Source organism: Artibeus jamaicensis, unplaced genomic scaffold (assembly GCF_021234435.1).
Source record: "Artibeus jamaicensis isolate MK-2021 breed Jamaican fruit bat unplaced genomic scaffold, CSHL_Jam_final scaffold_833, whole genome shotgun sequence".
Lineage (NCBI taxonomy): Eukaryota > Metazoa > Chordata > Mammalia > Chiroptera > Phyllostomidae > Artibeus > Artibeus jamaicensis.
The window spans coordinates 22384286-22397010 of NW_026522056.1; the positions used below are offsets into that span (position 1 = coordinate 22384286).

At 53.7% G+C, this 12725-nt stretch overlaps 1 protein-coding gene across 4 annotated transcripts in view; it reads left to right on the forward strand.

Annotated features, from left to right (window-relative positions):
• IRF2 (interferon regulatory factor 2) overlaps positions 1 to 12725 on the forward strand; it is a 72152-nt gene that overhangs the window by 46383 nt on the left and 13044 nt on the right. For all 4 annotated transcript variants that reach the window (XM_037128792.2, XM_037128791.2, XM_053660037.1 and 1 more), the window contains one exon: positions 6503 to 6620. In XM_037128792.2, coding sequence (XP_036984687.2) covers positions 6503 to 6620 — 118 coding nt within the window. The remainder of the gene's footprint in view (positions 1 to 6502; positions 6621 to 12725) is intronic.

The window sequence follows — 12725 nt, forward strand, 5'->3', positions numbered from 1 at the left end:
GGCAGGAGACGGTTTTACTAGGAGGTAGTTAGTGGAGAAGTGATAATGCAGTAACAGATGCTCGCCTTTCAACAGTACTTTGTGTATCTCTCCAAACAAGAAAAACTGCTTCCAACAAAACCACAGCGCAGAATTGATTACAAGGCACATCCCGTTTCAGGGAGGTGGGCAGGTGCATCGTAGACTAGATGACACGTGGTGTTCTCCTAAGTAAAGGACACTTGGGTCATGTCAGCAGTGGCAGTGTCTTCCACATGGCCCCTCAGATGAACAAGTCATGGGAGGCACAGCCCTGCGGAGCCTCGGCCACAGCAGCCCAGGAAAGCAAGGGACAGGCCCCTCTTAGGTCAAGTCCGTCTCGGCCCAGTGCACACTGTGACATCTTCTGTGAAGATGAAGATGTGGCTAATGCCGGAAACTGTCCTCTGACAGGGACGTTGTCCCCTCAGCAGGAGGCAGGTGATTTCATCTTTTGAATTGAAATTTGTGGGCACCTGTCCTACAGTGGAATGTGGACGAGGGCCCCCAGGTTCTGTGGCTGGTGGCCGCCGATGCCATAGTGTTCTCTTACTGCTTCTGTAGGATGTCTCCAAAGTCCACTCCGGGGAGTCTGGAATCGTGCCATCACACGGCCTTATCTGTCCTCAGCCAGTAGGCCACTACTTTGGTGGTGTTCGAAAACAGCTAAGCTCGGAGTGCGCGTGTCCTGTGCGAACCTGCTGCCGAACGTGCTCCGTGGGTTCCTTCCGCTGAGGGAGTCTGGCGTGTGTGATGTTTCGAGGTGTGCAGTCGGCTGTGGAAGCAAGCTCTTCCCAGTCCTCGTTCAGTGCGAGGTGGACTGAGGTTTCAATAAGCAAAGGGTGTGCAGGGCGTGCAGACCAGTGGTCGGCGTTGTTCTGGGTCCCACGGGCGGCTTGTCTCCATGCCGAGTGCCCTCTCAGCAAACGGCCTCCCTGAGACAGGGAGGCCCGCGGCCCGTTGGCCACGTCACAGGTGGGAGATGCTGCTGCCGCGTTCCCTGGCTCTCCCCCAAGGAGTGCCTCCTGCGTACGCTGTTCTCGCTTGGCCCACCTGCGTGGAGGTAACTAAGGAAGTTAAAGTAAAAGGAGTATAGGAAGGAAGTAAAAATCAGGAACACGACAGTGAGTCAGTACTGGATTGTACATTACCAGTGCATATATGTATTTCAAAAGTGCCACAATGTCAAGATCAACGAGGATAGAGATGAGTAAAACACAGGCATGGTCGCTGACATTTGTGGGCCTTTGCCAAGTGCGAGGCTCAAATGATCATCTCATTTGGGCCCCTGTGATGGGCAGGTTATCTCCCTTCTGCACACGAGGGGGTGGGGGCACAGAGAGGCTGAGTGATTTCCCTGAGGTTGCACTGCTTTGCAGAGCTGGACTTTTAACCCAAGTGAGTCCAACCCTAGAACCTGTGGTCTGTGACCAGGCTCAGGGCCTCCCAGCTGCTTCGAGGCCCCAGGGTCTGAGCCGGGCCCCAGGGGGTGGGTCAAATAAAATGGAGCCCGTTGCCTAGCACCCAGGGGCGTCCTGCACGAGGGCCTGGAGCTTGGAGTTGCTGTGTGGTCTTCTGTGGGTGAGTCAGGAAACTGGCTTCGTCACCGCCGGAGGTGGGTGGAGGGGACAATGGGAAGCAAAGCCACATAAGTAGGGAGGATCAGCAACTAATGCTTCCTGCTTCTGAGGATTGTTCTCAGATGAAAGACGCATGCTTTGAAATTATAAAGAGTTTTCAGATCAAAGAATTGGTGTTATGGTGGAAAATAGAGTGGGGGAGGACCACTCGAGTCACTGGGTCGGGAGTAGGCCTGGCCCGTGCTGGTTCTGAGTGCGGATCCGGGGAGAAGGTGCAGAAAGCAGGGAGTGGTTTAGCGGAACTTCCTAATGGAGCAGTTGGTTCTAACAGTGACTGCAGCTGGATTAAATAAAGACAACAGCTCCTTGTCCCTGTCCCAAGATAAGCCAGATGACCACCTGTCAGGGCAGATACTAGAGCGGTCCCTTCCCTGGTTGCAAGAGGTCTTCAGTTTTTACGTCTTCACCGGAAGGCGACTGCTCAGAGCAGGTGTGCAGACTGGTTGTCTGAAAAACCTCTGTGGGTGATCTGGTGAAGCAAGCCACGGCCGAGCTCCCTGGGGAGGACGTGGAGTGTGATGAGATGGGTGTTTGAGGCCAGTGTTTCTCATGGAGCGAGGAAGGGACGAGGCAGGAGAGGCTGCCGTAAGGAGCTCAGATGAGGAGGGTGGCAGGTGGGCTGGGGAGGAAGGGACGTTGCTCCGCAGGAGGGAAGGGAGTACAGAGGACGAAGACAGGAGTGGGTCAGCGGGGGTCCCGAGTTTCCAGCCCTCCCAAGGGGCTTGTCAGGAATGGCGCATGTTTTGTGAAGGGTGAGTTTAACTTGGAACATAGTGAGTTTGAAACGCCAGGGAGCCTCTAAAGCGAACGTCTGACCGGCGGACAGGTGTGTGGTCATGTACTCAAGGACGCTGTCAGAGAGGCCTTGCCCCCTCCAACAGAGAAGCTGTATCATCACAGACGGAGACTGAGGAGGAGGCGGGAAGAAAAGTGAGCCAGGAGTAAGGTCAAAGGGGAAGTTTCAGTGAGAGCGGGGAGGACAAGAATGAGGTCGATCCAGTTCCCAGGAAAAGAAGGGGGGGGGCAGTTCTAGGACCAGGAGGGAGGCTTCAGCGAGTTTTACTAGAGCTCCTGTTCCCAGTGGTCTCGTGGCCTCGGTGGGCGCACCGTGCCTCCCCCGGACTCCTTTTATGAAGCCCAGCTGTCAGCTCGAAATTGTTGTCAATGAGAGCCGTGGGGAAGCTCTTCAGTGTGGCTTCAAGGAGACTGGCTTTGCAGAGGTGAACCAGGGTACTCAGGAGATGGATTGGGGTGGGAAATGGGCTTATGGCCATTATATCCGGCTTCGGGGATGGGACATGCAGACAAGGGATGGTGGCACAGGGACGAGACAGATGGGCTTGGAGCTTGCTGTCCTGTGACCTAAGCATGTATGGCCTCAAGACCAACCAGAGGTGCGTTATTTGAAAGGGTAAGAGAGGCTGCCCTGCCCCTCAACTCTCTCTGATGCTGGTTTGCTGTCTTCGGAAATCCCTTAACCTGTAGACCAAAACTTGGATTTTATAATGAGAAAAAAAGGTTGTCGGGCATAAGTGTTTGGCAGAGTTAATGCACCAGGGAGGACTCTGAACCCAAGTGCCATCTTTTCCTTTTGGTTTTCTTGGGGTGAGCTGAGAGGGTTGCAAAGCAGGACAGCCTGATTTAGGGAAGAGCCCGTATCTGAAGTAGGAAGGGAACTGGAAGAGGAGGCCGGGTGAGGGTGAACCAGGCCCGGTTAGGGTGCGTCAGGTGGGGACAGGCCGAGTGCACACGTGGGGGACCGGGAGGCACTGTGGACGAAGGCTGTTCTCGACCCGTGGGGTCTCCGAACACATGTTCTGTGGGGAACTGTACAACCCGGTTTTGTTTTGGGTTTCTCCCTTTAAATGCGGAGACACAGGGTTTGGGTTTGGGTATTCCTACGCCAGTCATTCCACAACTTCCCACTGAGTGTAGCGAAGGTCCCTGGTCCTCTGCACCCCGGATGGACACCTTTCTAGGGGAGCCCTGGGTCCAGCTCACTGCGCAGCTGACGACATTGTCCTTCCAGAGTGGTTGTACCGAGGAACTGGTAGCCCTGGAGACTGTGAAGCCGACAGGCTGTGTTTGAAGGGGGGTGGGAGGAGGCTAGTCACGCTCGGTCTCCACCGGGAGACTCTGCTGTTCCGGTCCGGACGCAGGGCAGGGTTCAGGGCAGGGACGCACGAGGGAACCGCACTGGGAACAGTCTGTCCGGTCTCTGCTGGAATTAGGGTGGGACGTGGGCTCGTTCACATGGAAAGCTCCTGGAATGGGACCGTGTCTCACGATCAGAGACAGAGTTTAGTTCCAGTGTCTCTTTGGGCTAAAAGAAGTATGACCTTGGAAAATGAATTTCGTCTCTGAGTCACAGTTTTCTCAAGTGTGAAGTGATAACATATCACTTGCCTCTAATTAAACTATAGATCCTGTGGAACACTGAGAGGTCTTCCGTTGAGCAATCAGAATAATTTAGGTTTTTGAGTATATGCACGTCTGACTGGCTCATTACTTTAATGAGAAACCTAGCAGCTGAGTGAGTAAACAATAACAAAAGAAACCCATAAAAACGAGCAGTTCTTTCCATAATTCCTTCACATGTTCTCTAGTTGCTTTGGAGGGAATTGAGGAAATGGAAGTGAGTGAAACACAGGGTGTGATTGGGGAAGGGACGTGCAGAGGGCACAGCCATCGAGGAACCGGGTGAGAAGGAAGGTGCCATCGGAAAGGTGGGGACCCGCGGCCGCGTCAGGTGTTCATCTCATCAGGAGGCAGCTCGCAGGTCTGCCTGGTGGGCGTCAGAGTCCAGCATTACGGGAAAGGGCCTTGAGGAGACGGCAGTGAACTTGGGCAGGCAGAGTTTTACTGGCAGCAGCACAGAACAGCGAGCACTTTTTTAAGTGAGTGCCAGGTGCGTGTTTATCTCGTTTAGTCTCCATATCTCATCTTTATGACATTGGTCCTGGTGGGTTTTCCTCTGTTGACAGCTGCCCTGCAGGCCCTAAGAGAGGCTGAAAGAGGTTAAGAAAGTCCTGAACTAGTGAGAGGTGGCGGAGCCAGGCTTTGAGCCCAGGCCCACGTGACTGCAAAGCCAGGCCTGTCTTTCCCTGCACCACCCCCCCCCCCCCCCCCCCAAGCCACAGGGAGCCAGACGCTTGAATCCTCAAGCGCAGAGGCAGCGGACTCAGCCTCTAACCAGGGTGCCGGGGCGAAGGTGGAGAGGGCAGATACTTACTCAGAAGTTTGGCTCTGAAGGAAGAGAGGACGGTGACTCAGGTCACCAGCCGGTGAGTTTTTTCCCAGAAAGGACAGCCTTCTTATCTGCAACTTGTTCAAGAGGGGAAGATGTGAGAGGCTGCAGGAGAAAGGGGGAACAGTTCTGCCCAGCAAGGCTGTCCTGGACTCTCCTAATGTTCCCCCTTTGGCACATCGGGCCAGCCATGCAGCGTGTGGTTTCTTTTGTCCGTGTTTGGAACTGAGCTGTTACAGTGAAGTGATGTCTTTGACGTTGCAGCTGTGGTGGTAGGAACTTGCCAGGTGGGATCGGGAAGGAGGAGGACATTTCTCCTTCTTCCCTGAGTGACTTCCCTAAGTCACTTTGGGTGGGGAGGTTCATCGTTGATTCCAAGTAGCGCATAAATAAATTGATAAAAATGCCCCACGTGCCTTAGGAGGTGTTCAACACTCTGGATTTTTCAAAGCACGGTCATACCAGCCTCATGTGATTCTACGCTCTTGTCTTGTGTTCTTTCTGCTCCTCCACCCTCCTCTCCATTTTGGTTTCCTAAAGGACTTGTCCTGTGTGGCTCTTTTTTTTTTTTTTGTCTGGCTCCATCGCTATCACAGACTCAAGTGCAGTTTTACAGAATGTTGGAAGTCACAGCGCACCTCCGGGCCGGGTCTCCCGGGGTTGGCTGGCACTCTCCGAGACCGGAGGGTTATGGCACACAAGAGTAAAGCAGAACGGAGAGGACTGTGTAAGGAAAAGGAAATCTGTCTCATTGTTCCTTCAACGTGAATGTGCGGCCTCTTGAGCTGCGTGGGACATTCGGGCCCTTAGGAGGCATCTCTGTGAAGCCGTGGGTGTGGGTTGCTCGACTGGACTCCATCAGGGGAGGGAGACTTCGGCTGTGAGTCTGGCCCGAGTTACCAGCCGCCTGCCCAGGGCAGGAAGCTCGAGTGGCCAGAGTCCAGGGCAAACCGTATCTGAGGAGAATTCATCCACAGTGTCCTCTGGGTTCCTGTCCTTGGGCCAGTGGTTGAGATCACTTTCCTTGGAAATGCAGGGAAGAGCTCTTCCTCAGACGGCATTGTAAAAGAGGTGGCGTGGCTCCCCCTTTGAGAGAAAGCCAGGAGTCTGCCCTTTGGAGCACCCCCTCCCTTCCAGAAGGACATGAAATCTAGGCGCCAGGCACTTGATATAGACCAGGGGTGTCAAAGTCATTTCCACCGGGGGCCCCAGCGGCCTCCTGGTTGCCTTTCAAAGGACCAAATGTAATTTCAACTCCTTAACAGTTAAGGAGTAGTTCCATTTAGACAGTCCTAAAATTATTTCGGCCTTTTGAAGGCAACCGCGAGGCCAATGTGACCCCCCGGTGGAAATGACTTTGACAGCCCCTGACCTAGACACTCACGCAGCTCTGCTGAACCCAGGCCACTGTGCGCAGGTATAAGCATGTCAGAAAGGCAGGCAGATGTGCTGGTACCACATCCTCGGAGGAGGGACACTGCGCAGAATAAGGGGGTGACCCTAACCTTAAAGAAAGTAGACAGAGGATAGAGTTTAAGCTGAGGAAAGGGAGGGAAAAGGAAGTGTTCTCAATTCTTTTTTCTTTTCTTCTTCCTAGCAAGAACCAGTTGAGTCATCTTTGGGGCTTAGTAATGGAGTAAGTGATCTTTCTCCTGAGTATGCGGTCCTGACTTCAGCTATAAAAAATGAAGTGGACAGTACGGTGAACATCATAGGTAAACTGCTTCGGCATCTCCTTTTCTATACACACGAGCAGCCCTCTGGGGCCCCAGATTTGTGAAACATGATTCAAAAGGACATACTCAGTGGGAGGGGGTCTTGGAACCATCTCAGACCGCGCGTTCCAGCCCCCAGATTTCAAGGTTGGAAAATAAAGGTCTTTGAGGACCAGATCAAGGAACCCTGATGGTTCAGCCTCAAGAAAATAGGCCAAGGGTGACGGAGCATCCAAGGAGACCAAATGGTTTTATTTCCCCAGTGGCTAATGATTAGCACCTCTCAACCTTTCAGCAGGGGCTCACGTGGACAGAGTTATTTGTTTAACTTGGGAACAGGGAGAGGGAAGCCCGAGTACCGGCTCCTGGCAGATCCGCCACCACGGTGGCACTCTTCTCCAGAGGAAGAAACTGAGGCACAGAGGCCTGTTGCCAAAGCGTACACTTCGGTCGAGCAAAGACTCTTGAGCACCCCTCGCTGTGCCAGACTCGGGACTGTGAGCAGGAATTAGGTTGGGGAGCAGCCGCCGGTTCCCAGTTTGACGGGAGAGACAGTAAACAAAGCCACACGTAGCTACGGCTGCCCAGGAAAAGAATGGAGACAACAGAGAACCAGGGGCCGGATTCAGGCCTCTCCAGGCAGTGGTGTCTCCCCTGAAGCCGGGTGGGTGAGGAGGGGCGGCGTGGGGCTGGCGTGGAGGCCCAGAAGGAAGGCAGTGTGGCCACATTGCGCAGTGGCCGCACGTGGTTCCCCTCGGGGCGGGGGGCAGGGTAGGGCAAGGCGGGGTTTTATTTCCAAAATGCTGGAAGGTGTTTTACAAAAAAAGTCGTTCTTAATTCAAGTGTGACAGTAAAGTGTACAAATGTTGGACATACAAGCACAGTGTAAACACCACTTGGGCGGGTTTAGGCAGGAGGGTGACAAGTGTGCACTCTTATCTCAATCTAGTCCCACTGAGATGCTGCTGTGAGTGGCGGGTGGGGACCCTGAGCAACAGTGGAGGCCCAGCTCCAGCCCCAGAATCCACCGGCAGGGCCTCCTTGCTCTCAGGTACCTTCGGGCCCATCAAACTTGCTCCTCGTTGTAAACAGTGTGATGCTGGTAGGAACCAGCGGGATCAGCAGGGCTACAAGAGCCAGCCTCCCACCTGGGCGCCTTCATTCCTGCCTCTCAGTTGGGTGCAGACTGAAGGCCATGGCTCTGCAGACGCCAGTGACCCCTGCTCCCCTGGGGTTGGAGTTTTGGAAGTGGAACCACGTATCCAGGGGTCCCTCAAGCACAGAGGAGCCTGGCAGAAGGCAGAGAGCAGGCTGAAGCTCAGGGCAGGCCTGGCCTGGCCGTCCCCCAGTGCTCACGTCACAGGCGGCATTTCTGCATGGGGCCCGTTTGTTTTGAGCTGGGAGAGGTCATCGAGATCTAGCGTTCTGGTCACTCAGTTCTGGGGTTAGGCGTCGTGCCGGACCAGAAGCCCAAGCTGCTTCCCCACCCTGGTGTGGAGGAAGCAGTGGGCTTTCATTTATTCCGGTCCAGTCTCAGTATGTAACTCCTCAGGGCAATCGTCCTTTGTCCCTGCTGTGAGGGTACTCACGTAACAAGTCGTTCCTTCTGGGGCCACGGTGAATGCAGGTTGGGTCAGGAATCACCTGTTGGATTAAGTGACTCTCTCCCTTGGCTTAATAGTAAAACAATAATGGATGGCGGGAAAATGAGTTTGAATACGTCTTGCTTTCTAGTTGGTGGCTGTTAACGAAGGTTCATAATTACGTATGAAGTGGTGCCATTCAAGGGTTTAGAAGGATGGGTCGTTCGTGGTCATTGCCAACAGCCGCACTGCCTCAGGTTATAAACCGCACGGAGCTGTTGTCCACACGCCCCCTGTGACCCTTAGTGAGCGGCCCCTGTCCTGGGCATTTGGGAACAGGGGTTCTGACTCCAAGATCACTGTGGGATCTGAGTCTCCTTAAAGACTTTTTTTAAGTGACACCGTTTCTCACTTTCAGTTTATTTGTTTCTAAACTCAAGAGCTCATTTCAGTTTCGTGCTTAGGCTCCGAGGAGCTCTGTTCTGCTTTTATGAGCAGATGTTCAGAAGGTTAGGATGGGAGCAGACATGGGTGGTTGTAAGGGCGGTACTTCTTCACCGCGTCTGTAGGCCCTTAGCGGGGGCAGGAGGTGGAGCATCATTAACTCAGTCCAGTGTAGACACCCCGCACCTTTCATTCTGGACAGCGAGGCTGTTTTGTGAACAAATCCAGTAAGTGTGCAAAACGTGAAGGGTGCCCTACCCTGACAAGTGCATTCTTCCCACAGATCAGGGCAAGAAGACAGTGCGCGTGTGCATGCGCACACACACCCACACACGCAGGTGCCAGCAGGCTGCCTCCCGGCCTTGCCTTCTGGCCCAAAACGGCTGCCGGTTCTCTCCCAGGGGCTGGCTGTGCCCCGAAGAGGAGTGTGCCCTCTCAGTGTGTCAGACACGCCCTCCACATCCCGACTTTCCTGTAGAGTTACACGCACAGGTTAGCTCCCCCAAAGACCAGTCCCTGCGTTCCTTTGAAGGGGAGGGAGAAAGCGCCTTACTTTTATTTGTACTTTTCTGTAGCATCGGACCCCCCCCCCTCCGGCACCGTGCCCGGCCTGGCTGAGCTTTTGCTGAGCTCTGAGGGCGTGGTCTCCAGGCCGGGGTGCAGGTGAGCAGGTGCGGGCGGTCAGTCTGAGTCGCCCGGGTGATCGGCCGGGCGGGGCTTTATAACCCATTGTGTGCCGTGATAAGGGTAACCCCACCCTCCCATAGAGCAAAGGTCGCTGCCGAACTAGCGAGGCTGTTGGTGGTGCTCTGTGGTTCGTCAAGCCGCCTGGAGTGACTAGGCACCCAAAAATTAGGAAATGGTGCGATTTGGATTTTGTCTTGATTTTGGCTGCCCAAAATACGCCTCGGAGGATGTACTATTTTATTTTTCTTTTGGTAATTGTTTCCAAATCTGACTAACTTTAAAGTATACTCTGCATAGCTGTTTTAGGCCAGCTTGGACACTCAGATGTCTGCGGGGAGGAGTGAAGTCTCAGGAGAACCCGATTCACACCAGGGAGACCCCCGTGGGCCCTCCACACAGGCCTCTGGGCCCAGAACTCGTGGTGACTCCAGGGTGGCCAGAGGCGACCCAGGCTGCGGAGCTCTGTCTGTCTGTTCCAGCGCCTTTGTTCCCTCTTCTTCTCGCCATTTTTCCTGGTGCTTGACATTCAAAAATCTCCATGTGCAGGATCATGGGGCTTCAGGTGGATCTTTAGATGCAAGGCACTAGCTCTTAAGAGGGTGCACAGAGGGTCGCCCATGCTGGTTCTCGGCAGGCTGTGCCCCCTGCCTTCTCTTGGCAGGGTGGGGGTGCTAAGCCGCTCACCCCTCGGGAGTCGGGGCCCCAGGCAAGGCATCCAAGTTTGCTGGGACCCCTAGAGAACTCAGAACAGCACGAAAGCCCACGTGGAGTGTGAACCAAGAGACCACAGTATATCCAGACTCAGAGCCGACGAGACCCTTACTCTTCTACCACGGACTGGACCCCGGAAAGCCTGCTCACAGCGCTGAGACCGCAAAGGACGCGCTCCTGGCCGCCGTGTGCAGACAGCGCGCCGGGCGGTTGGACTCCGGCCGTCATGTTCCCAACCTTAAGAACTTTTTATTTACCCAAGAAACTGGCCATTTTTTTACGAGGCTGTGCATATTTTCTCCTTTTCCCTCTCTCATGCCACGCCCCCACTGATAATTAACTACGAAATGCCATCTTCCCGAAGCGTATTTCTCAAATCCGTCCCTTTCTTTCTATTCCTGACGCTGCTCCCAGGCACCTCCACCTGCCCTCCCCCGCGCTCTGCTTTCATTCGGTCCCCTCCCCATCCATTCTCCACGCCGAGTGGTTTCAGAAGAAGAGCCCGTCTCACCCTGTCCCCATCGCCCCCAGGTCAAAGACCCGGAGTCTCCCTCCTGGCCCCCCATGGTCTTGATGACTGGGCTGCTGCCCACGTCTCTCACCCAGGTTGTTGGACCGGGATGATTCTGAACCGTTCGTTCAGGGAGAGCACAGGGCCGGCCGCTAGAGCGCTGCAGACACAGCTTTGGACGCGCAGCTCCTCCGGCAGGTCCGGCAGGTCTGGCCCGAGGAGTCCCACCTGCATTTCTGCTCCCAGACCACCGACCCGGGAGACACAGCGGTGAACTCCACTGGGCTTGGCTGGGATACCTTATTTGCTCTCCAGTGTAAGACACTGTGTTCTCGGGTCAGGGGGAGAGTGTGCCCTGGGCATCACCCCCCTCCCAGCACCTGCACCAGCCCGTGGCTGTGGGGGGCAGTCTGCCCGGCCAGCACAGAGCCCCTTTCTCAGAAGTGAGTGGCCCGCAGGCCCTGCCATTGCTCTTGGGGTGCTAGACCAAACCGTGGTCAAGGTTTATCTTATTACTATTTTATTTAAAGTACACTAGATTAGAAGTTAAAAACACTTGGCTTCTAGACCTAGCTCTGCAGTTTGTATTTACCCTGTGACCTTGGGTGACCTCCCTCACCTCGCCGAGACTCAGTTTCCTCATTTTTAAAACAGAAGTGACTGTACTGACCCTGCCTCCCTCACAGGGTGGGTATGAGGATCACAGCAGAGTAATGGAAAAACCGCTGTGGTTATAAGGTGGGAAGCTAATATCATGATTATGGCTATGACGTCATCACAATACATTTCGTCAGAAAAGTAGCCTCCTCTGTGCTGTGTCATCAGGGCTGACGGTAACAGTTCCAAATCTCAAACTTCCAGATTGGACCAAGAAAAAACTCCTCTCCACGGTCCTGCAGGGTGGGCCTCATTTTATATGCCCCCTAGTAAATAAGCCTTATCCTCAACCCTGCAGCTGCCCATGACTTTGACAGTTTTCCTTTTTTCCCACCCTCTCTGGGTTTCAGCTGCTTTCAGCTGTAAAAGAGGACCCACCCACCTTCACAGACCTTTTTGCTTCTGAAAGTCTCTGTTTCTAATGAGATTTCTGCCCTGGCTGGTGTGGCTCGGTGGGTTGAGTGCCAGCCTACCAACCAAAAGGTTGCCGTTCGATCCTTTGTCAACGCACGTGCCCAGGTTGCGGGCCAGGTCCCTGGTTGGGGGTGCGCAAGAGGCAACCACACATTGAAATTTCTCTCACACACCTGATACATCGATATTTCTCTCCCTCTCTTCCTTCCTCCCTTCCTCTTTCTCTAGAAATGAACAAATAAAACCTTTTTAAAAATAAGAACTTTCTCTGAGGCATGGGGGCAGCTGCTTTCTCCAGCGGAGCCCTGTGTTAGGTCAACAATTATTAATAAAGTCAGAATGACCTTTTAAGGAATCAAACCAGTTCCTCAATAACCAGCCATGAGTAATATTGTTGTAATTCTCAGCAACGAGGTCCAGATCAAAGTGCATTCCTGCGTGTGGCTCCTTTCCCCATGTGCCGACCTTAATAATCTGGAGACGCTTAGTGGGTCTCTAGCTCCTCTACCCTTTGGGGACTGTACCCTGGCGCCCCATAAAAAACTGTTACAAAGCAATTCCATTATTGTTATTGTCCCAGAGCCTCATTAAGGTGAGAATCAAGTGTCTTTACCCTACGAGGGGCTTAGGAAGCCGAGAGTCGCTCAGTTTCAACTTAGTAACTAACTGCCTGTTAGGGAAACCATGCTGTGAGGCCCTGGAGTTGAGCTTTGGGGTCAGGCGAAGCTGAACTTGAATCCTGGTTCTGCCATTTAACTGACTGTCTGGCCTTGAATTGGTTATTTCACTCCCGCTGATGTCTGCCCTCACGTCTGAAATGAAGATGAGAACCAAATCTTCATTGTTGGGTGTGGGGGCCTATGAGTGAGTCATGGGGGAGGCAAAAATGTTAGGTTTTGTTGTTGTTATTATTTATCAATTGAGATACTCGAGCGCCTAGCTGGGTGTCACTTCTAACCTTATTTGCTGGAGTGGATTGCTAAAACATTTGCCATTCTGGTGACCTTTCAGTTGTCATGAGTCGTTACCTAATGTGTGGTCACTCGGGGCAGAGATTGGGGGTCCAGGGAAATGAGTTGTCATGGAGACAGAGACAGA